The sequence below is a fragment of the Eptatretus burgeri genome, chromosome 1 (genome assembly GCF_056783735.1).
Source record: "Eptatretus burgeri isolate ZD-2024b chromosome 1, Ebu_testis_v1, whole genome shotgun sequence".
In the NCBI taxonomy this organism is placed as follows: Eukaryota; Metazoa; Chordata; class Myxini; order Myxiniformes; family Myxinidae; genus Eptatretus; species Eptatretus burgeri.
The window spans coordinates 157,459,461-157,487,254 of NC_140961.1; the positions used below are offsets into that span (position 1 = coordinate 157,459,461).

A 27,794-nucleotide genomic window follows, 5' to 3' on the forward strand; every position below is an offset into this window, starting at 1 on the left:
ATCCCAATGTTTACCTTTTTCTTCCATGCGCACCCTGTCACAACCCATTCCTTGTTTTCCCTACCATTAACCTACCAAACATTCTGATCTCTATGACATTCCCAAGATGCCCTCACTATCTGTTATTGTCCATATTATCACGATTATACACATGCTAATCAAAAACACTGCCACATTTGTTATAAACCTCCAGTAACATTTCAACTTGCAGATTTCCTTTCTTTCTTCCTACGACTTTGTGTATCCTCTTTTGCAGTGAGAGGCGTAAATCCATGATTAGCTTACCTTTTCTTGACAGCTCCTTGGATAATCAATAATACTTAAAAGGGTCCAGTCCAATGGTCTTCAGGACGTTCTTCCATTCGAACACCCTGTTGTCAAACTCCTTCACAATATTTATTAGCATCACAAGAATTAATATTCATTTATATATGTCCATATATTCTCGACATTTTACCAATAATTATATGTACTGTTTGGCCGAGCACGTACAATTGTGACCTGGGGTCCCAGAGCCCTGAGCTCAAGTTTGATTTACCACCAAGCGAACCCCAGAGGGCTAACTCAGCCTGTCATTCCTTCAAGACTGGCAAGAAAAATGAACATCAGCACACTGGTAATAGGGGCACCTCATCAGCTGCACAGTCACGCCCCAACCAGTGATGCAACCAACAGCCAAAAGGCAGCACACACCACAAACATTTGATAATACACATAGCTTCTACTAAAACTTTTGATTTCACAAATTTTCTATTTTCTACCACCTCTGCAAGTCCTTGAGTGTACCATGTTCTCAGCACCTCCTTCTACATCATCTCACTTTTGCTCGTGCAGCTCATTTTTATGAGCCAAAACGAGCAAACCTTTTGGGTAACCACTTTATCCTTTCTTAAGACCATATTGTTGTGGGGGGCTGGGTATCAGCGGCAAGCACGACCACTAGAGGGAGCAGTGGAGTCAGTTCCACCGAACGCACCCTTCTCTCCGATTCATAAGTTGTTCATCATCAGAGAGCGTTTGTGGTGTCGTCTCCATGCACTTTGGCTGAGTATTCAAAATCCTGTCCCGTTTCATTGTAGTAGACTGTACAGTGCAAAGTAAACTACTGGTCCAAGCTCAAATACAGTAAACAGATGTAAACAGCCCCACGGTCTCCCATTGTGACAATAAATAAAATTGTCTGATTAAATCTCAAGAATTTCGGAGCAGGAAGTACAGTGCACGGAGAGCCTTCTCAGGTACGGTGGCCGCTATGATATGAAAAAAAACCCGTTTTTAAAATACCAAGTGATGCTCACCTCAGAAAACAACAAATTCAGATCTCAACGTAAACAAATATGTTGTGAATCCTGCCTGCCCGAACCGACCCATGGGTTCACACCACTACCTTCACCACAGATGCATGTGCTCACCTGCACCCACCACTTGCTCACCCACTGACACAGACGATTCTGATGGTGCAATTATTCCAATTGCACCTTGGCGTCCTGGTGTTCCAGACTCCCCTTGCGGACCCCTGTCTCCAGCATTGCCAATGGAACTCCCCCCAGCCGCTTGGCACGTATGCTCGTCAAAAAGGCCGATGGTGGAAGGAAGCCAGGGAAGATGTCGTTGCTGTAACTTTTGCTTCATATGTGCTCAATATTTTACTATCGATTTAAAGCATTTGTTGCTGCTCAAGCAGTCTCCCTGGCTATTGGACACAATCCTGGACAGGTCTTCATTATGACACATCAGGTACCTATAGTTTGCACTGATACCGATAGCCATTTCAAAAATAAAACAAAATATAATCAAATATTTTCCTCTTTATTATCACACCTCTAAACGTTTACTGTAGTCCACAAGCCACTACCTCACAGTATTCTCAAGGTTCCACTCAACACATGTTCCCCATACGTGACTTGGGTCCTGCACAGTTGTAATTTGCCTTTGGCACCTCATCGCCTCTGGCAGCCAGTACCCCAAAAGGGTTAAGATGTTGCCCCTACAATCATCCACATAGTGTACCAATAATACCTCTGCCATTTGAAATTGCGCTTTTGTCCAAACAACTAACACCTCATCTTTTTATAACTATAACACAACATCAGTACAAAAATACAACCCAGTTCGTTAATCTTTCAATTAACAAATTATGACTCCTTGCTTCACTGATACAAACTGGTCTACGATGTGTTCACAGTCAGTAATTACCCCCCCCCCCCCCCCGCAGAGCAAGGTCACAGTCTGCCTTGGGCCATGGAGGCTCTCAAATACGAAAGTATTCGTTTTAACTTGCCGAATGATCTCTCACAGCTGGCAATGGAAACTGCGATGGTTAGCATTATCTGAATCCATCAATATCAGAGCGGTACAATCGCGCTCAATTTTTCAAACTCTTTTGCATATTTAATGAGGCTAATCTGCATAATTTTTATGATATAAATTATATAATATAACGACTTTGACCAAATTGACAACTTAACATTCCCATGGAACATCGCAAATGTATGCAAAGTTCGAGGCGGTCGGGTTATCCGTTCTGGAGAAGATGTTTTTAGGTTTTGGAGAAAACCCAATATAGCCACCATACCACGTGACTTGTGACGTCATAATTATCAATTAAGTATGCTACACAAAGAGATACATACTATGGTGAACATTAATGTCGATCGGACTTACCGTTCCTGAGAAAATGATTTTTAAAACGATTTCCTCTGAACCCGACTGAGTTGCGGATGTAATTATGTCCACAGCCACAGTTGCGATTTTAACTCATTCTTCATTTAAACATGTCATGGTAATTGTTTTGTTTTTTTTAAATCTGCCAAATTCTCAATTATCTTTTACATGAGCCTAAAGTAAACTCCCAACAGGGTGTCCCTCAAAACGGGGAGTGGTGTCACGAGAAGCACGCGGCCCGGCGCGGCGATGCACAGGAAGCGGTCCACGCGGTCTCGCGATGCTCGCCAGACCCGCCGCTGATGCGGCCCTGCCACGTTTGGGAGAGGTTCACGGCCGACTAAGCTGGGCTCGATGCGCGAGGCGGTTCATGGCCCTGCACCCGCAAACAGCATTATAACCAAATTCAGACCACTCTCCAGCTCAATCCAAACCTCGGCAGCCACAATTCTAAATCATCCATCCCAAGCGTTTGGACATCGGGATTGCAGCTCTCTCTGAGGTTCGGAGACCGGATTGCGGTGAGATAATGGAGGGTGGTTACACCTACTATTGGTCTGGTCGCTCTGATGGTTACCATACCCAAGGAGTTGCTGTAGCTGTGTCCAATAAGCTGACCCCAATGATAATTGAGGTAACACCGGTCAACGAGCGTATTATGAGATTAAGGATTCGTCACTCCTTAGGTGTCATTTCCCTGGTCTCTGTTTATGCTCCGACTGAGGCGAGTGATCTCACCGTGAAGGATGCATTCTACGCCACACTCGAGTCTGTGGTTGATCAGTGCCCCAGACGAGATACACTTCTAGTCTTGGGGGATTCCAATGCATCGACTGGAACTGATAGGGACGGTTATGAGGTGTGTGTTGGTCCCCATGGGTCAGGAACTATGAATGGCACTAAGTTCCTTGACTTTGCAAGAAGTCATGGACTTAGGGTGGCTGGTTCATGGTTTCAGCGCCCACAAGCTCATCGCTGGACTTGGTATTCCAACGCTGGCGGTGTGGCAAAGGAGATTGACCATGTCCTCATTGACGGTCGTTGGAGGATGATCCAGAACAGCAGGGTCTACCGGAGTGCTCAGTTCCTCAATACTGACCACAGGCTTGTTGTAGCAACTCTAAAGCTGCACCTTAAATCCTGGAGAATGGTACCATCCCAGCCGAGGCTGGATGTTGCCAAGCTCAGGGATGAGAGAGTAGCTGAGGAGTTTGCGAACAGGCTGAGTGGACACTTGGGGGGTCTGGGTGCTTTGGGGGGTCCTGAAGAGTTGTGGAGCGCCTTCAAGACCACCGTCCTTGATGTTGCCGGTGGATGCCTTGGAGCTCACTGCAGGGCAAAGAAGAATTTTGTCTCTCAAGGGACACTGGATACCATTGACGAGAGTCGCAGGGCCAGGCTGAATGGCAGAGCTGAGCTGTTCAGGGAGCTGAGGCGTAAAACTGTACGTGCAGTGAGGGTGGACAAGGAGGCCTATGTGCGAGGAATCTGTGAGGGGGTAGAGCATCACCTGTGGACAGGTGATTCTCGTCCTGCTTACAGGGGAATTCGCGCATTACGTTCATCCAAGCCCATCCCTCGGAGCACTACAGTTCGAGCAGAGAGTGGTAGGCTCTTGACAGAGGAGTCTGAAGTGAAGGCCCGCTGGGCCGGTTACTTTGAGCGGTTGTACCAGGCTGATCCCCCAACTGTCGAGTTGGACGTCAAGGGTGTTACAATCCCTGTTGCTGACCCTCAAATCAACTGTGGTCCACCTACGCTTGTGGAAACACGGGCTGCGGTGAACCAGTTGAAACGGGGAAAAGCTCCAGGGATCTGTGGCATCCATGCCGAACTTCTCAAGGCTGGTGGAAATGCTGCACTCGTGTCGTTGCATGCAGTTTTGTGCTCTGCCTGGAACACAGGCATCATCCCAACTGACTGGAAGAGGGGCCTTGTTGTCCCTCTCTGGAAAGGGAAGGGTGATCGCCAAGACTGCAACAACTACCGAGGGGTGACGCTGCTCTCAGTGCCGGCCAAGGTCTTTGCTCGGATAATTCTCGATAGGGTTCGCCACCATCTAATTGAGCACCAGCGTCCAGAGCAGTCAGGCTTTACACCAAAGAGGTCAACGATTGACCGTATCCTTGCACTTCGTGTCCTCACCGAACGCAGGCGAGAGTTTCGGCAGGGGCTGCTTGCAGCCTATGTTGATCTCTGTAAAGCGTTCGATTCAGTGAATCGGGATGTCCTCTGGAGGATTCTTGGTCTTCGTGGGGTGCCACCAAAACTGATCGATCTGATGTCTGAACTCTACTCTGGTACTGAGAGTGCTGTGAAGTGTGGTGGTACCATCTCTGACTTATTTCCAGTTGATACTGGAGTTCGTCAGGGGTGTGTCCTGGCCCCCACACTTTTCAGCACTTGTATGGACTGGATTCTAGGGAGGATGTCGGAGAGGTCAAGTTGCAGTGCGTCATTTGGGAATGTCAAGATCTCGGACCTTGACTTTGCAGATGATGCAGTCATCTTTGCGGAGACTTTAGACATCCTCTTGGGGGCCCTCGAGGTGCTGAATGAGGAGTCGGAGCTGTTGGGATTACGGGTTTCTTGGGTCAAAACTAAGATCCAGGCTTTCGGTGACATCTTGGATGCTGCTGTCCTGTCTGTGTCTGTTTGTGGTGAGGATGTTGAGGTCATGGAGAGATTCACTTACCTTGGCAGTGATATTCATGTCTCTGCTGGCTGCGAGTCAGAGGTCAATACACGTCTGGGTCGGGCCTGGGGAGTCATGGATTCACTGGATCATGGGGTGTGGCGCTGCCGGTACCTGTGCGGGAGGACGAAAATCGAGTCTTCAGGTCCTTGGTACTTCCAGTCTTGCTCTATGGATGCGAGACTTGGATGCTGACCAAGGATCTGAGACGGAGACTTAATTCCTTTGGTACCAGGTCTCTTCGGAGAATCCTTGGCTATCGCTGGTCGGATTTTGTGTCCAACAAGCGGTTGCTGAGAGAGACTCGGATGAGATTTGTTACCTGCATCGGCCGTGAGCGTCAGTTGCGGCTGTATGGACATGTGGCTCGTTTTCCTGACTCTGATCCTGCTCACCAGATTCTCTCAGCGAGGGAGTCTCGTGAGTGGAGGAGGCCAGTGGGTCGACCACATGCCTCATGGTTGCAACAGGTTGACCATCATCTCAAGGAGATGGGGATGGGCCTGGCATCTGCCTGGGGGATGGCCAGACAGAGGCCCCTGGAGTACCGGCGGAAAGTGAACGCAGCGACGTGCTGTTCTGGCACATGTTCCCATACCTGACCTGACATCCCAAAAGACACTCCGCACCTCACTCGCACGATTCGCATTTCCTCATTCAACCCAGGTCGGCGAGATGGGCACTCATTCCAATGTGTGTATCGGTAGAGGGACACTGCATCATTTGCACTGCCGCGTCCTTGTGACGATTGATACTAATCTGTCGCCACGTGCTGCACACGACTGATGACGAGTTCTGACTTACGCCCATCATGACAACATCGTCCGTTTGCCACCCGTATATGTTCTGTACTCAACCTTGTTGTAATGAGAAGTGTATTGTTTTTTGATTGTTTCGTACTCACATGGGTTTATAGAGAAAATTTGGCTTGGTTGCCGAAGCGGTAACCTTGAGGAACTTCGCTAATTTGCATAAATCCAACATGGCCACCACGGACGGAGGTGGAATATAACTTTTCAACCAATTAACTTACAATCACGTGCGATACCTCTTTTCTGGATAATATTGACCTGAGGAATCGATTTCTGAGGTCAAATTTGTGATTTGGGGTCAATTCAGGGTAAAAGGTGAAGTTCAAGGTCTTTTCGGCCAAAAATGAAATAAAATAATAATAATGACATTTTCAGAGCGATGGTGGTCAAGCGTTTATTCATTAACGGCGATCACTCCCATTCATCATCAGAGCCGAATGCAAGATCAAGATGTTCAGTTTCCTCGTCATCTTCCACATCTGCTTCTCCTTCCTCTTCCACTTCATCTTGGTCTTCGTCTCCTGTCTTGAATGGGTTGAAGCGGGCGTCACTACAAACACAAGCGCAATACACAGTGCATGATATGTTTCCATGGTGACAGCTGCAACGTTCAGTGCCGCACGCCTTCACCGCCGCCTTACAGACGCACTGCACTACATCCATGAGATATTGGGGTCCTGGGGGCTGATCGGAGGTTGCTGGTACTGGGGTGCCATCTTTTATTTCCCACCCATATCTTGTGATGTCAAGTTCAGGTGGAGCCTGCTGGTCAGCAGATTTTGCAAGTATGGTCTGCATCCCTGGCTTAGTACGGCCATACTCCAGCATACCTGCGGGATGAGGTTGCTGGAATTCATATGAGAGGACATGGGTAGTGCGTCGACCATTGGGTGTGAATACCTGGAGATCGAAGTTGTCAAACCACGCGAAGATGGCGCTGACGGTTCCACACAACCCCATGCACTGGTGGAGAACCTGTGCATTGTCACCTAGTAGAGGAGCGGCCAATTTTTGGAATCTCAGGGCCTCATCATACGAGGTCGTGAAGCCATGTTCATGAAGGGGTTTGAGAAGTTCAGAACTGCCGTGCTGGTGCAACAGTTTGACGGCCAGTCCTAATGTTGCTGATTTATGGTTCCTGTAACGTGACTCTGAATTGACTGGCTCAGGATCAGAGATTTCTTGGTCACTTTACCACCGGAGACCAGGTCCGAAACCAACTTCAACAAATTTGGGCTGGTCGCCTTGATTGTGTTGGCCTGTGTAAACTCTGATAGGTCATAATTGGCGCTGCTGTACTTGACCGACCGTGCCTCATGCTTGATCTGCCTCACGACGGAAGCAATGCTCCTCTCATCCATATCATCTACCTTAACTATCTTGAGACTTTTAGCAACGGACTTACGGAAACCAACAATGCCAGCACAGCCATCTACCCGAACAACGATAACATCCTTACTCATGCAGTCAGTCAACTTGCTTAACAAGTCACGTCGAGCGAGCTTGCCACCTCGATCCGAGTACAGGGAATGCAGTTCAACACTATTCCATATTCTAGACCTGTCTCGGTTCATGTACTCAATGACTTCCTTCAGAGCATTTTCATCTGCACTACCAGTTGGCAAATCGGCATATGTGGGGACTTTTGTGAAACTGTTATAGCAGCGGACATGGTACTTGCACTCAGCAGAACGTATATCAGAAACAAAAGCAAGGTGCAACTTGACCCTTCTCGCGACATCATCATTACGCTGCTCAGCAACATCAAGGAGCATATCTTTCATAGTTGGGAGTGGGTTACGTTCTGTGTCAAAATGTTCTTTGGTCATACACTCACAAACGCGGTCCCATCTTTCTTGGTGTCTATCATCAATCGGTAAACATTCCTCGCTACAGAACATACAATCACATTTTTACTCAAACACACATTTGTCAGCTACATTAGTATGAGAACTTTTAGTTGTCCTTACACCCTCATCTTCAGGCTTTCTTTTCTGTGACTTTCTCACTCTCTCAATTTCCTCTTTGATGTATAAGTACAGTAGCAACCTTTGTGGCAGGTGATGCTTGCCGCATCTCCACCAACATCAATAATGTTCTGCAGCTTAGCCTGCAGGTCCCATCTCCACCAGATTTGGCGCACGAGATGAGCTTCTTGATCCCGATCTCAGTGAATTTCGTTTCTTCTCCATGACATACTGGGAGAAGACACCTTGAGTTAGCCATCATACGTTTCTCTGAAAAGAAGAAGAGGTGAGATTAGAATCAACGGGATCTTTCATCAACTATCGACTCGGAGTGATCTGCAGTCGGTGCAGGGGTCAAAACGTTTTAAACCCCTCAATAGTCCAATGACTCTGAATTTTATCCCCGAACCACACAACTGACCTCAGAAATCGATTCCTCACCTCAAAATTATACGGAAAAAATATATCACACGTGATTGAAGGTTGATTGGTTGAAAAGTTATTTTCCACCTCCGTCCGCGGTGGCCATCTTGGACTTATGCAAATTCTCGGAGTTCCCCAAGGTTGCCACTCCGGCAAACAAGCTAAATTTTTTCTATAGACCCATGCGAGTACGAAACCATCAAAAAAACAGTACACTTCTCGCAACAACAAGGTACTCAACCTGGCAACTGGACTCACAGGGTGCCGGCGATAACTTGCCGACTCTTTGCGAAAAGCATCGTGGGATCTTTAATATCCACGAACCGATGTTAGTGAACTTTGCAGTGCATGTGAGACACCAGAGTGGCAGTTTAGAGCTGCGCTGACATTTGATCACGTGGGGTAGGGTCGAGGCTGCACAGCCCAAAGGGCAGCGTGCATACCTCCAGTCTCTTCGCTATACCATACGGGCCGTCCATAGAATAGCAACATGACTCCCATCCGACACGGCCTCTCTACCCTTTGCAGACCATTTGCTCCAACAAGATGCACCCGCATTGCAATCGTCTCCCACGAGAACCCGCAGGGCTTCGATCCCAACTCGACACAAGGACACCCACCCGCGCACCACACAGGGGGTGGGGGAGGGGCACTGCATCAGCGGCACAGTTATGCTCATGACCACAACACAGCAATTCGAGACACCATCGCATTGACCTCAAGCTCAAATCACCGGTCTATATCTCACCTGGGAGAGCTTGCCTGAGATAACTCACCACCTGTCTCTCTCCCCGACTGGCGGTGTACTCGCTGATAACTGCCTCAAACGTCGATAGACAACATAACCAACTGGGACACGTCCATTCGAGGGCCAAAACACACGCTCTGCGATAGACTCATGTTTGTAAATCTATAAGGCCAGTATGAACAACTTTGCAAACTTACACACAACTTGTATTTTGACCTGGCCTAGATTTTAATACGACCCAGATGTTAACTCCACTCGTGCTTCGTGCTCCATCTCGCACACCGTATAACCCTCCCCTCCTTCGAGGGCTCCACACACGGCTTTGCTCATGCATTAAACAACAGATGCCTATCACCCTTGATTGTAAAACCGAGCTCCTCACAATAATGATGCAACCAACCGTGATAATTTCCGTGCCTCACTCGGTTTAAAAAAAAAAAGCTATTTCTTTTCCAAAGCATCTCCCCCCCCCCTCTTCAGGCAAACTCCACGCTAATATGATTTTAAAGGAGAAGAGATCTTCTGGTCATTTTACGTGTAATAATTACAGAAAACAAAATTTTGAATGCATAGATAGAGATGAGAGAAGAACATTTCAAAGAAGTTCTAAAAGTACTTATTGTGATTAAAAAAAACAAACAAATGATACTGCAAGCTGTTATTATAAAATAGGGATTTTTTTACCTTCTTGTAATGGGAGGGTGCATGGAAAATATAATCTCCACCATAACTTAAATCGTTCTTGGGACTATATTTTGAGTTTAATTCATAAAGACTACCGATAAAGTTTTGGCTGTTTTGTAGGTTTATTGAAGTGTTTTCTTTTCAAATAACTTTCCTCACTATCAATAATTTTCATTTCTAATATGTTGGGGTATCGTTCTTGTTTTAAATATCTTTGTTGAGCAGAGATAAACAGATAAACCTCTCTCAACGTCCTGCTCTGAGCTCCTCTTGAGCCACATCATTTTAAGATTGCAGTGGATTATTTTTTCCTTGATTATTTGACATCCATCTAAGTTTTATTCAAGATTATTACTATCTTTTCGTCTTTTAATTCACAAGTTTTAAAATTTCATCATTTATTTGTTTTTCAAAAACATTTATTTGATATTTTTCACATTCTTTTGTAATCCATTTAAATACCAAAGTTGTGATTTTTTTTCCACTTATTGGTTTGACCTTCACCTGATTTTATTTTTAAAGATTTTTGTGGATCTTTTTTATTCTCACTATTTGGAGATATATTTATTTTAAAAATAAATATCCAACGATGAGCCTGGGTCTTTGGGTCTCTCACTCTCTCACCGCAGGCAGGTTGGTGGTTTTTGTCTTCTACCCGATATTCTCCAGCCTCGCCCACCCCCCCTGCTCTGTCTGCAATATGTCCCCCCCACCCACATATTTCCGCAGGGCGCTCAAGGTCCGTCAGCAACTCCCTTCTGGTAAAACTATCAAAATTAAGAATCGCTGCTCACCTTCACTCTTTCATTTCTCTCTTTTCATGCCTTTGGAACAAATTCCCCACACTCTCTTCGATCCTACTCTTCCCTCCAGGTTTTCAAAACAGCTGTTCACTACCATCTCCTCTCTTCCCCCATCCAAAACCACAATCTTTTCTACCGCCGTTAATCCACCCCAAACCCACATCCTTCAAATTCCCTGCTTTTCTTCCTGAAAGTCCCTGTCATGTCAGGACATGAAAGTCCCTGTAATGTCCATCTTGTTTACCCTGTGTACCCTGTCACCATTCCTCTCCCTTCCACAGATCTCATGTCTTTTCCCCACTGTTTTGTCCTTCCTTCTCCCACCCATCTTGTCTACTGCTCCCCTTGTTGTATGTTCTGTGTGTAAGCTCTCATACGAGCCTTGACAGTGTATACAAAAAATATCGAAAATCTGTGGCATGACTTGAAGATTGCTGTCCATCAGCACTTCCCATACAACTAGACTGAGTTTGAACATTTTCGTGCAAAAGAATGGGAAAATGCTTCCCAATTAAGGTGTGCAAAGTTGGAGGAGACCTATCCCAACAGCCTCACAGCTGGAATTGCTCTCAAAGGTGCTTCCATCAAGTATTACCTCCGTGGGTGGACACTTATCCAACCTGCAATATTCTACTTTTGTATTTTTCATTAATTTTCTGAAATTTTAAGAATTTGTTTTTATCTTGAAGTTTTTGGGTTACGAAGTGTAAATAAAGGTGGAAAGAGTATGATTTAATGCAATTTAATTCCAGGCTATAAGGCAACAAAAGGTGAAAATTTTGAAAGGGGTGTAATCTTTCTATAGGCACTGGATATAGCTTGATGTATAAAAAATATTTTGGGCCTGTTATGTTCTCTGGATCAGGCATTGGATGGCGAAGGTACGTGCTCTACTGAGTGCCCTTCTAGTTTCCATTGTTTTTCGCCACACAAATGGTAAATACATTTAAATCTTTTTGAATCCCTTTAGGTTTTGGTTGTATTCACAACCTTTCTAAACTAAATCATTGATGACGAAAATGAAATGTTTTATTACGTTATATATTTCAGATAAGCTCCACAGCAACATGCAAATGTCTAAGTGACAAGAAGGAATATCCATCTTTTCTTCGCACAGTGCCAAGTGATGCTTTCCAATCCACAGCAATGGCTCATGTAGTGTCTCATTTCCATTGGGTTTTCCTGGGAGCATTGCAAGATAATGATGATTATGGAAAACAAGGGATCGCTCAATTTGCAAATGAAGCGGAAAAAAAGGGGCATTGTCTTGACTTTATTGAAACAATTCCAAATGTTGATGAAGTGGACAAAATGACCAAATTAGGTGAGAATGTTCTTTCCTTTTCAGAATAAAAATTTAATGTGTGATTCCAATTGGAGCCATTTTTAAAAGATGCTTGGTGAGCAAGGAGCTGCATTCTTTTTCAATAACTGTGAGCAGATGATTTGTATTCAAACCAGATAGAATAATACTTTAACTCACATTCTCGGTTGAAAATACAACCAGGAAAATTTCTGTTATTTTCAAAAACAAGTATCAATTAATTTCAACAAATTATCCTGTACAAGGTAGTTCTTATTAAAGTGAGGTTTGTGAAATATGCAATTATTTTTATGAGGCAGATTCTTGGGGTTTTTTGACACTGTAGATGTGCATGAATTATTGTCATACTTCAAATATGTTATTGTCTACATCTCTTGAAAAATACATTGCAGAGTTAAAATTTTCTTTTTGTCTGCAATATTGTTTGGCAAGTGTTAATAAATGTTTAATTTAGATGATATCCATTGTAACTCTTTATATATTTCATTGTATATTTATGATCATAAGGAAAACACTTTCTCTAGCTGCAGGTGAAATTGTTGAAAAAAGCAAAGTATCAGTTGTTGTTGTTTTCAGTGGAGAACGTCGATTTGGTCCTTTTGTTGAGGAACTTTGGAAAAGAAACATTACAGGAAAGATATGGATTGCAAGTGAAGATTTGGCAACTTTCAAACCCTATGCCTCTGAACGACTAGCTCACATATTTCAGGGAACCATTGGTTTTGCTCTCCAGCGAGGTTCAATCCCAGGCTTTTATGATTTTCTTGTCGACCTTCAGCCATTCTTCCAAAATACAGTTCGCAAATATCTCATTCAATCGAAAAACGATTCACATCAAATTAACTTTGAAACAGCAATGCAATATCACAAAAAGACCATTTACAATGTTGCAAATGTAGCAATGACAAGGAAATGCAAGTGTGTTACAAGTTACCTTCATGAAGAACTGGAATTACTTAATTATCACACAATGCATGCTATTCCAAATAATAGGACGTTTTTAAATGACATTGTGTTTGAATTGTATAACAAAAAGTTGGGACAGGAACCAACACATATTTCAAATAATTGTCTGAATGATGTTTCATATCAAGAAAATAACAACAATATTACATGGAAAACAAAAAGAACAAAATTTCCTAATTATTGCTGCTCAGTGGAAGGCTCAGAGAATGTATTTCTTTTTGAATTATGGGAAATGACTTTCAACTGCTCGTGGAGCATTTCAACCACAAAACTGCAGTCCTGCAACTGTCTTGAAGATCTCAGGAATTTTAAGACAGAATTCACAGATGTGTCTCACATGAGAGTGACGTACTACACATACATTGCCACGCATGCTCTTGCTCATGCCTTGCATGATTTGCAACAATGTATTCCTGGTCTTGGTCCATTAGATAATGGTACGTGTGCTTTGATTACAAGCTTCAAGTCGTGGCAGGTAACAAGAGAGCAAACCATCATTCAAATATATTGTGCATTTACATTCACTAGAAATACTCGCTCCCGACTGGAGCAGACTTGGGGACTATCAGAAGGGGGTCTTGTGTATGGGCATGTCCGCCATTATCATGTGGTGGCAGTGGTTTAATATTGTTCTTCTTTGACCACTCGAAATAGATTTCGGGCATGTTGCAAGATCTGGCCACGACAAATATTTTATGTATCTACCAACACAAAATTTTGTACGATCCGTTGTGCCCGGGGCTTTAACGGCCACAATCACTTCCATGTTGTTGGCATGTTGGCTGGGGAAAACGTCTCTTAAGTCTTTCACAAACCAGGTTACCAGGCCTCACATTTGACTAAGTTTAGAGCAGGAATTTGGAATTTGTTCAGGTGCTGGCAATAGCTTGCCTACACTTTATGAAAAACACAGATGTTTATCATCCACCAACTTATGCCATCAGACAGGATGCACGGTTTAACGTCCATCCGAGGGATGGCACCCATTGATGAATCACCCTGCCTGTGAAACACCAGGATGATAGTTTATAGCTGGGTCAAGATTCAAACACAGGCTGGACAGCTTTGAGGTCAATGTGCATTACAAATGGAGTTATGCATCAAATCCATACAGTGCAGTTCACCAAATCTTATGGCTAGAAAAATCTGACAGGTGATGGAATATATCATTCATGCGTAAAGACACATTTGCGCACATCACCTAGAGTCTAATCAATTTGAGATGGCTTTGATGTGTTCGTCTGTGGGGAACACGATAAGCATAGAATGCCTCAAGGATGTCAGGTTTCCTCCAAATAAATTTCAGCTTAGTGTTAAACAGTCATAGCGGAATTTTAAAAGGTAATCATATGTTGCAAATAATTGACAATATTTTGTGGTTCTTATAATTTTTACTTCCATTATGTGTGCCAATGAAACGCTACACTGAACTATTCATACACCATAGCACATAGTTCCTTCAAGGTTGAATCCCCCTTCGGGAGGGAGGGAAGCCAAGTCACTACCACCTCTGTTGGTGACAGTTAGTGTTCCTGTCAAATTTGATTGCAATTGGATAAGTAATGGCAGAATGTATCACGGTCATAAAGACAGACAGACACCAAATTGCATATTTTAGTATGACGAGTACACCCATTTCCGACTGGAGTGACAGGAAGATTCATGTTACTAATCTCTCTGGGGTATACAGAATACAGTAGATCTTGGCTCAGCTCCATTATTTTGTCCTGGATGTGATAAGCATAGCATGACTCAAGCATGTCAACATTCCTCCAGATTTATTTTGGGTTTGTGTTAAACAACAGCAGCGACTATGTAAAAAGGTTTATAAGTGTGGTTTATAATATTTTTTATTTCTGGTGGGCCTCTTACTCTTCTTTCTCATTTTCTCCCCATGAAACACCACGATAAGCTATTTATATACATAAACAAAGAGTTTGTCCAAGGAGAAAAAAACCCCTTGGAAAGAGGCGATACTTATTATTGTTTTGTAATTACAGTAATATTATGCTATCATTAAATATGGTGGTGCTCCATATGGAGGGGTGATACAGGGAAAAAAATGGCTGCCCATTCAAATGTGTACACAATGTTACACTCATAAATGGCTATATAGTGAAGTGATAAGCATTTTAAAGCCATAACTTTTATTCTTGAGCGTTTTCTGAACCAATAAGATTTAAAAAGATGACAGATACATCGCTAAGGCCTAAGTCACATTTGGCACGGCGGCCACTAGCAATTATAGGGCGGCCGCAGTATTTCCACGGTCACACAATGTAGCAGTCACATGTGTTTTTATTTTTCGGGGACTGCACGGCGTATTTAGAAATTGTGGAGACCAAAAACGTGGGGGTGCCGTACGGTCTTTGATTTGATGTCGCACGGTGACCTTAGGGCATCACTGCGGCGGCCATAGAATTTTCAAGGCAGACGCAAGGCGACCGCACGGGGGGCCCTAAGGCGAACGTGTGGCCAGACGGACGGTAATGAGTGTGTATACAAACCAGTTCTTTTTTTACTGAAATAAAAATATAACAGTTCGGAATATACCAGTATATATAACTGAATATACTATAACTATAATATATAATTAAATATACCAGTTCGGAGTATAGGCAAACACCTATACTCTGATCTCTCGTGGTAGCGCACGGTGGATGCACGGACGACGCAGACTGCCACGCAGGCCGTACGTCGGACGCACGGCGGGCGTAGGGTAACCGTGCGTCGACCCTGCGTTGCCCGTAGGTAGTCACACAGACCACAAGGCCACCGTACGTTGAACACAGGGACGCCTTAGGACTACCCTACGGCGGCCGTGGAAATAGTACGGCCGCCATAATTTTTGGGGGTTGGCAAAATTCATTTTCCATTGATAAGAGCCCTCAGCAGCTGCACGAATAACGCAAGCCCACCATCTGCCCTACGTACGGTTGACGTGGAACACATCTACCTCACAGCTTGGCTTGTCAAATTGATACGGCCAACGTAGAAATGAAAAAAGTTATAACTCCATGACGTAATTCCACGGCGATCCCCTACGGCCTGTAAAAGATAGCCATACAGTGTAGGGCCACCCTGAGGCCACCTAAAAAGCTCTGTGGCCGTCGCACGTTTCTGTCAATTCAGGGGGCGGGGGGGGTACGGCCGCCGTATCCTAGCCCTAGAGAAAATGTGACTTAGGCCTAAATGAGAGATACCACAATGAGAGATCACAAATACTCCAATTTGTTCTTCTTCTTCTTGCACTTCCGTTCTTCTTCTTCTTCTTCTTCTTCCTCCTCTTCTTCTTCCTCTTCTTCTTCCTCTTCTTCTTCCTCTTCTTCTTCCTCTTCTTCTTCCTCTTCTTCTTCCTCTTCTTCTTCCTCCTCTTCTTCCTCCTCTTCTTCCTCCTCTTCCTCCTCCTCTTCCTCCTCCTCCTCAAACTGTAGCCTGACCGAACACAACTGCTGAAGCCTTGATGGTGATTCCAACGTGAGGAAGTTACTTTGTTTCTGGACTAGTATACACAATCCAAAATTTAAATACACTGCATATACAACATTAATCGTTTTATTATGAAAATAAATCAAATGTAAATGTGGACTCAACCAAACCACGCCAGGATGTGGGATGGGGTGGGAAAAATGGAGATTGGACAGAACCATTCCAAAAGTGATACATATCCAACCCATCTCCCAAATCAAATGAAACGAGTATTAAAACAATTTAGCAACATAGATTAATTTAATGCATTTCAAAATACCAACATATATAAAACATTAAGCATTTTAGTATTTTTAGATCCTCGTGGAGGATCTCTAAGTCTTACTCACGTTGTTGTTCTTCATATTCTTCTTGTGGACTTTTTTGTTTCACAACCTACAGTTTTCATCGAAACTTCCTGAAACTTGGCATATATATGTAAAAATACCCTGCACAGACAGTAACCATCTCCCATTTTGAAAATTCCTCCTAGAAAAAAAGTTATGACATCAAAATATCTCCACTAATGGAAATCGCCTATACCATTATCTCCGAAACTAGGCAAGCTGTTTGAATTTTGTTTGCGGGAATCAAAGCGGGCATTAGCACAGATAACACTGAACAACAAAAAATTTTTACTGGAGATGTGTAAAGTGATTTAGACTAATTTGGTTACGCTGATTTCAAAAATCATAACCGTTTTGCTGTATCACGTCAGGATTTTCAGTAACAGAAATATTCCCATTGCCTAGAAGTCAGGATTTCAATGAAATTTACAAAAATTCATTTATTCATTTATTTCATCATGAATGCTTCAAAATTATAGAAATTACAGAAAAAACTCCACTAGAATGTAAGTAAAAATGCTTTAGGCATTTGGCTTTGCGTTTGTGCTGCTCTGTGTCAGTTTCACGATGCAGGAACCAGCAGAAATCGCCCATCATGTTCGGGTTGTGCCGCCCTTGGTAACGCGTCTCCATGAGTGAAATCTCTTGGTGGAACCGCTCGCCGTGCTCGTCCGAGACTGCTCCCAAGTTGTCACGGAAGAAGTTCAGGTGCTGGTGTAGGAAATGGATTTTCAGGGACATCCTGGAGCCAAGTTTCCTGAAGGACTCCAGCAGCTGCTGCACTATTTCTTCATAGTTGTCCGCGCGCTCGTTCCCCAATAAGTTGTCCATCACAGCTTTGAAGCTCCTCCACGCTGCCAGCTCTTTGGGGTTTAGAGTTGTCGGAAAAGTTTCGTCCTTCATAATCTGTCGGATTTGCGGTCCAACAAAGACACCAGCCTTGATCTTGGCCTCCGACAAGGTGTTGCCAAACTTTTCCTTGAGGTATAAAAACCCACGCCCATTCAGATCCATTGCCCGTACAAAACTTTTCATCAAGCCGAGCTTTATGTGGAGTGGTGGAAGGAAAACCTTGGCTGGGTCGACAAGGGCGACATGCTTCACGTTGTGTCGACCAGGTACATGCTCTTTTCGCTCTTCCCAATCTTTCTTCATCCAGTGATTCTTGTCGTCTCTGCTATCCCAGAGACAAAGGAAGCACATGTATTTAGTGTAGCCTGACTGCAGCCCTAAGAACAGCGCCACCACTTTCAAGTCTCCGCAGATGTGCCAGTTGAAGTCATTGTACTTGATGGAATCAAGCAGCTGCCGCATAGTCTCATAGGTCTCTGTCATGCCGAACGCGTGAGCCAGTGGGACTGATGGTTTCTCGTTGCCATTGTGGAGCAAAACAGCCTTCAAGCTGTTCTTCCCCGAGTCGATGAAGAGGTGCCAGTCTGCAGGATCGTGATCACACCCAAGTTCTTTCAACAGACCGTTGATGTCACTGCAGAATGTCATCGTGTCTTCCATCTCAAAGAACTCAGCCATGTCTCTGTGACGTGCTCTGAACAACGATATCTTGGTGTTAGGTTCAAGTAGATTCCACTGCTGCAGCCTTGATCCAAGCAGCTCTGCCTTCGCCTTTGATAGCGAGAGATCTCTTACAAGATCATTTAAGTCTCCCTGGTTCAGAAGGTGTGATTCTTGAGTGTCGGGTTCAAAAGGTTCATCATCACCATCCTCTTCACCACTGCTTACAGCTATGTTCTGATCAGCTGGAGGTGTTGGAACGGGGTTCTCGTCATCATGAGGCACAGGTTTACGAGCAGAGACGCAGTCAGCGTACTTGATGTGACCTTTATTCTTCTTGTTGAAGCCGGCGATGCTTGTGCAGCAGAAATAACAATCATTATGATGATTCTGCGGCTCACGCCATATCATGGGCACCGCAAATGGCATGCTCGCGCGCTTGCCCACCAACCACTGAGTCAAGGTTGTGTGACAGCTTGTGCAGCAGATGTGTGGTGCCCAGCTCTGTTCTTGGTCCCCCACCTTACACCCGAAGTAGTGAAAGTAGGCGGCCTTCATTTTCACTGCTGTAGATATACTTCGCTGTTGATCTTTTTTGGTATACAGACCACAGACATAACAGAAGTTGCCAGGATGATTGGTACAGGAACGTCTACTCATCTTTATCTGAAAGAAAGAAATATAACACAAGTTAACAACAATTGTACGAAATAGACATGTTAAAGACATATGTAAATTTCATTGAAATCCTGACTTCTAGGCAATGGGAATATTTCTGTTCCTGAAAATCCTGACGTGATACAGCAAAACGGTTATGATTTTTGAAATCAGCGTACCCAAATTAGTCTTGATCACTTTACACATCTCTAGTAAAAAAATTTTTTTGAAATTTGTTGTTCAGTGTAATTTATCGCAAACCTGATATATCACAATGACGCATATTCGTTTTTATGACATCATCATTAAGAGGATGAGGATCTTAGCTCATTTGAGCTTGTTTGTTTCACAGCCTCCGGTTTTCATCGAAATTTCCTTAAACTTGGCAGATATATGTACAAATACCCTGCGCAGACAGTAACCATCTCCGATTTTGAAAATTCCTCCTAGAAAAAAAGTTATGACATCAAAATATCTCTGCTAATTGAAATCGCCTAAAAATTATCTCCGAAACTAGGCAAACTTATTGAATTCTGTTTACGGGAATCGAACAGGCCATTAAGAGAGATGAATTGCCGGACATATGATACATCACTATGACGTCATATCAATTTTATGACGTCATTCCTATTTTTTGTTTCACAACCCAGAGTTTTCATCAGATATTCGTGAAACTTGCCATTTATATGTAGAAATCCCATGCGCAGGCAGTAACCATCTCCGATTTTGGAAATTCTTCCTCGAAAAAAAGTTGACGTCATAATATTGCCGTTAATGGAAATCGCCGACACCATTAATTCTGAAACTAGGCAAGCTGTTTGAATTTTGTTTGCGGGAATCAAGCCAGGCATTAGTACAGAAAATTTATCGCAAACCTGATACATCACAATGACGTCATATTCGTTTTTATGACGTCATCATTAAGAGGACGAGGATCTTAGCTCATTTGAGCCTGTTTCAAATGATATTCGCATTGACATTTCCGCATACATGGTAATCAATAAAGTGGACTGAACCAAAATCCAGGATTGAGGTTGGGGGTGGGGGGGGGTAAGAGTTACCATCAGCCGAATGTAATAACATAGATGGATTTAATCCTCGCAAAATAACAAAATATATAAAACGTTAAGCTTTTTTTTATTGCAGAAACGAGAAAAAAACAAACATTTTAAATCACTGTGAAAACATAGATGGAAATCTCAAAAAAACAATCAAATAAGGTAGTAATGACCACATTATGATGCCACAATACAACAATACAACAATACAACACCACAACCCTCATGGATTACCATCACGACATCTTTAGATGACAACAATATGACACCACAATTCTCTTAGGGATTACTATCACAACATCTACTTTTGGTGTGGGATTGTGATGGATAAAATGTCAAAAGATGTTGTGATGCTAATCCTCAAGAGAATTGTGGCATGGTAATGTGGTGTCATTCCTACTTTGGTTGTTTTTTTGAGATTTCACCCCTCTGAGTATTTACATTCTTTTTAGTGTTTTTTTTTTCTTCTTATCGTTTGTGATAGTAATATAGTTTTGTTAGGAGAAGCGGCTTTGGGAAAACGCGACCATTAGCTATCTTAACATGGATATCCACCTGTACATGGACTTCCCCCAAAGTGGAACACTCCCTTGGGAAGGAGGGCAAGTTAAATCGCTACAATCTCCATCATCCACCTTCATCATTCATGTGTAAAGACTCATGCAAACAGATTTGTTAGCTAAAGATCGTTGCCGCTGACTTGGAGGCCAAGCAAGTCAAGACGGCTCTCATCCGTTCATCTCGGAGGACGTGATAAGTATAGAATGCCTGAATCACGTCGAGTTTCATCAAAACTTCTCCCAGTTTCATAGCGACTGCTAATAAATGTTATTGTCCATTGGACAGAATTGACTGAAATGTTTGTGGTTATAATAATTTTTATGTCTGGAGGGTGTGTGCTATCAAAAAAAATGATAACCTATTATACACCACAACATGGAGTTTGTGCCAGAAGCAACCTCACCTTGTAGATGGGGGGGGAGGGAGTTAAATTAGACAACCTCCATCGTGTGATGCCTAGTTCCTCTGTCCAGTTTGGTTGTGAATGGATAAGTAAACACCGAATGTATTGCAAGCAAAATAACTGTTTGTCAGACAGAAAGACAGACAAACACCAAACTGCATATTTTAATCGGATGATGTGACATATTCCAAATAGAAAGTTCATAGGACGTGATACCCTCTCCAGTGATTCAGTTTTAATAAAATAACAATTTTACTGATCGTTAAAAAAAAATCTAAAAGGTTAGTGCTCTTGAAGTTCAATGTGACCACTCCTCATTTTCATAAATTCCAAGGTGAGCCAATGAAAAAAGCCAAGAATTCACAAGGTTTCGGAAAAGCGATGATAATTAATAGAAAACCTATCCACCAAGAAAAGCTATAGAAAACCAAGACGCCAAGGTGAACAATGAACAGCCAAGATCTTGTGAAAAAAGCCAAGGAGTGGTCACACTGTTGAAGTTGTCCAGATGCATTCCTGAACGTCACCCTCATACAGCACCTAATTGAATCTTTATTTGATGCTGCCTCCGATTTAGTCACTGGAGGCATTATGTTTTTGGGTTGTTCGTATGTCCATTCATGCATGAGCCTGTCTGTATGTACGTATGTACGTTCATGCTAATTTTCTCTGTTTTCTCTGTAACGCCTATTCTGATTGACACAAAATGTTCACCACAGGTGTGACTGCTAATGTAAAATGTTTCGATGATAATTATGACATTATACATCAAGCAGTGTGGCAGCCATGTTAGAAAACAGGGAAAAAAATTGGACCTCTGTGTCTCCGAAACCGCTGCATTGACAAAAATTGAAACTTGGCACATGTGAAGTACTCCCCTTGGAAAACAAGGGTGATTTTTTTTGATGTCATAGGAGGCTTTGTTATGACGTCATCATTGCATATGTCGAATGCTTTATCCAATTGGTGTAAAAAAATTTGAGTGTCATCTCGGGCTAAAGTGTGTGTGTGTGTGTGTGTGTGTGTGTGTGTGTGTGTGTGTGTGTGTGTGTGTGTGTGTGTGTGTGTGTGTGTGTGTGTGTGTGTGTGTGTGTGTGTGTGTGTGTGTGATGACATAATCGGTCACATTGTTTGGCAGCCATATTGTTTTTAACATAAAAATCTTCAAAAATCTTCTTCTCCGAAATGGCTGAACAGATCGAGGAAAAACTTCCAGTTATGATCGACTACCCAAGAGGAACAAAAAGTGGTTTGGCAGACATATTGGATTTACCCTAAAAACCTTTAAAAATAATCTCCTCCAGAACGGCTTGACAGATGGAGTGGAAACATCACCCACGTTCCCCAGGCGTTGGGCACACTGGGGTGTTTAAGAATAATCAATAGGTCCCGTGGTCTTTCAGATATGTTGAATTCACCGAAAACGTTGAAAAAATTCTTTTTCTTGAACCACTTCATCAATCGATGTGAAACGTCAAAATTATCATCGAATAGTCATGGGGAATAGATGTTTTAAATTTGAACTGCATCAGATTCATGGTCTGGCAACCAGAATTATTTAATATTTTGAATCTAGGTTCAGGGATTTTAAACAAATTTGGTAAAAGTATGAATAATGATGTAATAATGTGGGAGTAGGCATTTCTGGTGAAGAATGAGTGTCCTTCTCGTTTTTAATTGAAATGCTGCAAAACTGGAGGTTCTTGGAAGTATTATATAGGGTATATGTGTTATGTTATATGTTATGATAGGTATATCAAATATGATTCAACTTAAATATAGTTTTAAAGATGTTTTTTAGGTGTATAAATAAACAAAATCAAGGTTTTGCTGCTGTTTTCAGGTCAGGTCAGGTATGGGAGCATGTGCCAGAACAGCGCGTCGCTGCGTCCACTTTCCGCCGGTACTCCAGGGGCCTCCGTCTGGCCATCCTCCAGGCAGATGCCAGGCCCATCCCCATCTCCTTGAGATGATGGTCAACCTGCTGCAACCATGAGGCACGTGGTCGGCCCACTGGCCTCCTCCACTCGTGAGACTCCCTCGCTGAGAGAATCTGGTGAGCAGGATCAGCGTCAGGAAAACGAGCCACATGTCCATACAGCCGCAGCTGACGCTCACGGACTATGCAGGTAACAAATCTCATCCGAGTCTCTCTCAGCAACCGCTCGTTGGACACAAAATCCGACCAGCGATAGCCGAGGATTCTCCGAAGAGACCTGGTACCAAAGGAATTAAGTCTCCGTCTCAGATCCTTGGTCAAAGTCCAAGTCTCGCACCCATAGAGCAAGACTGGAAGTACCAAGGACCTGAAGACTCGGACTTTCGTCCTCCCGCACAGGTACCGGCAGCGCCACACCCCATGATCCAGTGAATCCATGACTCCCCAGGCCCGACCCAGACGTCTATTGACCTCCGGCTCACAACCTGCGGAGACATGAATATCACTGCCAAGGTAAGTGAATATATCCACGACCTCAACATCCTCACCACAAACAGACACAGACAGGACAGCAGCATCCAAGATATCACCGAAAGCCTGGATCTTTGTTTTGACCCAAGAAATCCGTAATCCCAACGGCTCCGACTCCTCATTCAGCACCTCGAGGGCCCCCAAGAGGATGTCTAAAGTCTCCGCAAAGATGACGGCATCATCTGCAAAATCAAGGTCCGAGATATTGACATTGCCAAACGATGCACCGCAACTTGATCTCTCCGACATCCTCCCAAAAATCCAGTCCATACAAGTGCTGAAAAGTGTGGGGCAAGTACACATCCCTGACGAACTCCAGTAACAACTGGAAATAAGTCAGAGGCGGTACCACCACACTTCACAGCACTCTCAGTACCAGAGTAGAGTTCAGACATCAGATCGATCAGTTTCGGTGGCACCCCACGAAGACCAAGAATCCTCCAGAGGACATCCCGATTCACTGAATCGAACGCTTTACAGAGATCAACATAGGCTGCAAGCAGCCCCTGCCGAAACTCTCGTCTGCGTTCGGTGAGGACACGAAGTGCAAGGATACGGTCAATCGTTGACCTCTTTGGTGTAAAGCCTGACTGCTCTGGACGCTGGTGCTCAAGCAGATGGTGGCGAACCCTATCAAGAATTATCCGAGCAAAGACCTTGCCCAGCACTGAGAGCAGCGTCACCCCTCGGTAGTTGTTGCAGTCTTGGCGATCACCCTTCCCTTTCCAGAGAGGGACAACAAGGCCCCTCTTCCAGTCAGTTGGGATGATGCCTGTGTTCCAGGCAGAGCACAAAACTGCATGCAACGACGCGAGTACAGCATTTCCACCAGCCTTGAGAAGTTCGGCATGGATGCCACAGATCCCTGGAGCTTTGCCCCGTTTCAACTGGTTCACCGCAGCCCGTGTTTCCACAAGCGATGGTGGACCACATTTGATTCGAGGGTCAGCAACAGGGATTGTAACACCCTTGACGTCCAACTCGACAGCTGGGGGATCAGCCTGGTACAACCGCTCAAAGTAACCGGCCCAGCGGGCCTTCACTTCAGACTCCTCTGTCAAGAGCCTACCACTCTCTGCTCGAACTGCAGTGCTCCGAGGGATGGGCTTGATGAACGTAATGCGCGAATTCCCTGTAAGCGGGACGAGAATCACCTGTCCACAGGTGATGCTCTACCCCCTCACAGATTCCTCGCACATAGGCCTCCTTGTCCACCCTCAGTGCACGTACAGTTTTACGCCTCAGCTCCCTGAACAGCTCAGCTCTGCCATTCAGCCTGGCCCTGCGACTCTGGTCAATGGTATCCAGTGTCCCTTGAGAGACAAAATTCTTCTTTGCCCTGCGGTGAACTCCAAGGCATCCACCGGCAACATCAAGGACGGTGGTCTTGAAGGTGCTCCACAACTCTTCAGGACCCCCAAAGCACCCAGACTTCAAGTGTCCACTCAGCCTGTTCGCAAACTCCCTCAGCTACTCTCTCATCCCTGAGCTTGGCAACATCCAGCCTAGGCTGGGATGGTACCATTCTCCAGGATTTAAGGTGCAGCTTTAGAGTTGCTACAACAAGCCTGTGGTCAGTATTGAGGAACTGAGCACTCCGGTAGACCCTGCAGTTCTGGATCATCCTCCAACGACCGTCAATGAGGACATGGTCAATCTCCTTTGCCACACCGCCAGCGTTGGAATACCAAGTCCAGCGATGAGCTTGCGAGCGTTGAAACCATGAACCAGCCACCCTAAGTCCATGACTTCTTGCAAAGTCAAGGAACTTAGTGCTATTCTGGTTCATAGTTCCTGACCCATGGGGACCGACACACACCTCATAACCATCCCTATCAGTTCCAGTCGATGCATTGAAATCCCCCAAGACTAGAAGTGTATCTCGTCTGGGGCACTGATCAACCACAGACTCGAGTGTGGCGTAGAATGCATCCTTCACGGTGAGGTCACTCGCCTCAGTCGGAGCATAAATAGAGACCAGGGAAATGACACCTAAGGAGTGACGAATCCTTAATCTCATAATACGCTCGTTGACCGGTGTTACCTCAATTATCATTGGGGTCAGCTTATTGGACACAGCTACAGAAACTCCTTGGGTATGGTAACCCTCAGAGCGACCAGACCAATAGTAGGTGTAACCACCCACCATTATCTCGCCGCAATCCGGTCTCCGAACCTCAGAGAGAGCTGCAATCCCGATGTCCAAACGCTTGAGCTCAGATGATAACAGAGACAGGTGATCATCCTCTCTAGGGGATAGGACATTCCAGGCACCCACCCGAAGGGACCGCCTGGTTAACCCAAGGAGACCGCCGTCTGGTGGACGAGACCTCAGCACCACTCCGACACACTCTCCCGCAATCTGACCCAGGGGTGTTACCCCGTGGTTTCCCTCCTATCAAAGATTGGGGGTCCCGAAGGCTTTGCCCCAATCCCATCATCCGGTGAGCTGCCCTGCGAAGGGAAGCTGCACAGGAGGTATTCCCACGGAGTGGGTTTTCAGGGATTTTTTGCGATTTTGCGTTTTGCGGAATGAAGCGTTTTACGGTGGCTGGAGTGCAAATCCTGCCACCAACCTCCTAATAAGAAGTAACCCAACTGCAGGAGGACGTCCGCAGACACAGTTGGGCACTAGATATGGATGGCCGTTGGCTCACAAGGAGCTCCTCCGCCCTTTGACAGGTTTTGTTTTTAATCCTGCTGGGTGTCCATATCCAAACACCCTCCTCACCAGAAAACCTGGTGGGGGAGACGGTTTAGTCGCCGACAACCCGACCATGGAACAGGTTAGTACAGGTTTACATGGTACCTGTAGCAGGTCACAGATCGAACCTGACCTGACTCGAATGTCTAGTTTTCCTAGCGCTGTTTTCCTAGTGCTAAAATTTTCCAAGTAGTGAGAATGGAAGAAGGGCCTTGTTCCTCTCTGGAAAGGGAAGGGTGAGCGCCAGGACTGCAACAACGACAGCGGGGTGAGGCTGCTCTCAGTGCCAGGCAAGGTCTTTGCACGGATAATTATTGATGGGGTTCACCACCATCGACTTCAGCACCAGCACCAAAAGCAGTCAGGCTTTTACACCAAAGAGGTCAATGTTTGACCGTATCCTTGCCCTTCGGGTCCTCAACAAACAGAGACGAGAGTTTCGGAAGGGGCTACTTGCAGCCTATGTTGATCTCTCAAAGTATTTGATTCAGTGAATCAGGATGCACTCTGGAGGATTCTTGGTCTTCTGACGTGCCACGAAAACGAATCAATCTGATGTCTGAAATATACTCTGGTACTTTAAAATGCTGTGATATGTGGTGATTCCATCTCCAACTTATTTCCAGTTTTTACTGGAGTTTGGCAGAGGTGTGCACTGGCCCCCACACTTTTCAGTGATTTTATGGACTGGATTCTGAGGAGGATGTCGGAGAGATCAAACTGCAGTGCATCTTTTTGAAATGTCAAGATCTCCTCCCTTCATTTCACAGATGCAGTCATCTTTGTGGAGACTCTGGATATCCTTTTGTGAGCCATCGAGGTGCTAAATGAGTAGTCATAGCTGCTGGGATTATGGGTTTCTCGGGTAAAACGAAGATACAGGCTTCCAATGACATATTGGATGCTGCTATCTTGTGTGTACCTTGTGTGGTGAGGATTTAATGTCAGAGAGATTCAATTACCTTGCTCGTGATATTCCTGTCTGCTTACTGTGAGCCAGAGGTCAACATACATCTGGGTCAGTCCTGGAGAGTCATGGATTCACTGGATCATGGGGTATGGTGCTGTTAGTACCTGTGCATGAGGACAAAAGTCCGAGTCTTCAGGTCGCTGGTGCTTCATGTCTTGCTCAAAGGATGTGAGACTGAGACGCTGCCCAGATGGAGATGGACTTCATTCCTTTGGTGCCAAGTCTCTTTGGAGAATCCTTGGCTATCCCTGGTCTTGCTTTGTTTCTAATGAGCGGTTACTGAGAGAAACTCAAATGAGATTTGTTACCTGGATATTCCATGAGAGTCAGCTGTGGCTGTATGGACATGTGGTTCGTTTACCTGACACTGACCCTGCTCAACAGATTCTCTCAGCGAGGGACCCATGTGAGTGGATTAGGCCAATCCGCTGGCCACGTGCCTCATGGTTGCAGCAGGTTGGTCGGCATCTCAAGGAGATGGGGATGAGCCAGGCATCTGCCTGGGGGATGGCCATGCCGAGGTCCCTGGAGTATCGGTGGAAAGTGGACGCCGTGATG

At 44.7% G+C, this 27,794-nt stretch overlaps 1 protein-coding gene and 1 long non-coding RNA gene across 2 annotated transcripts in view; both read left to right on the plus strand.

The window, feature by feature from the left end:
* Positions 1–13,711, plus strand: part of LOC147035841 (extracellular calcium-sensing receptor-like) — a 38,880-nt gene extending 25,169 nt beyond the window's left edge. Inside the window, exons 2-3 of the mRNA XM_085881423.1 lie at positions 11,847–12,120; positions 12,651–13,711. Coding sequence (XP_085737549.1) covers positions 11,847–12,120; positions 12,651–13,711 — 1,335 coding nt within the window. The remainder of the gene's footprint in view (positions 1–11,846; positions 12,121–12,650) is intronic.
* Positions 1–27,794, plus strand: part of LOC147035840 (uncharacterized) — a 77,760-nt gene that overhangs the window by 28,761 nt on the left and 21,205 nt on the right. The window lies entirely within an intron of this gene.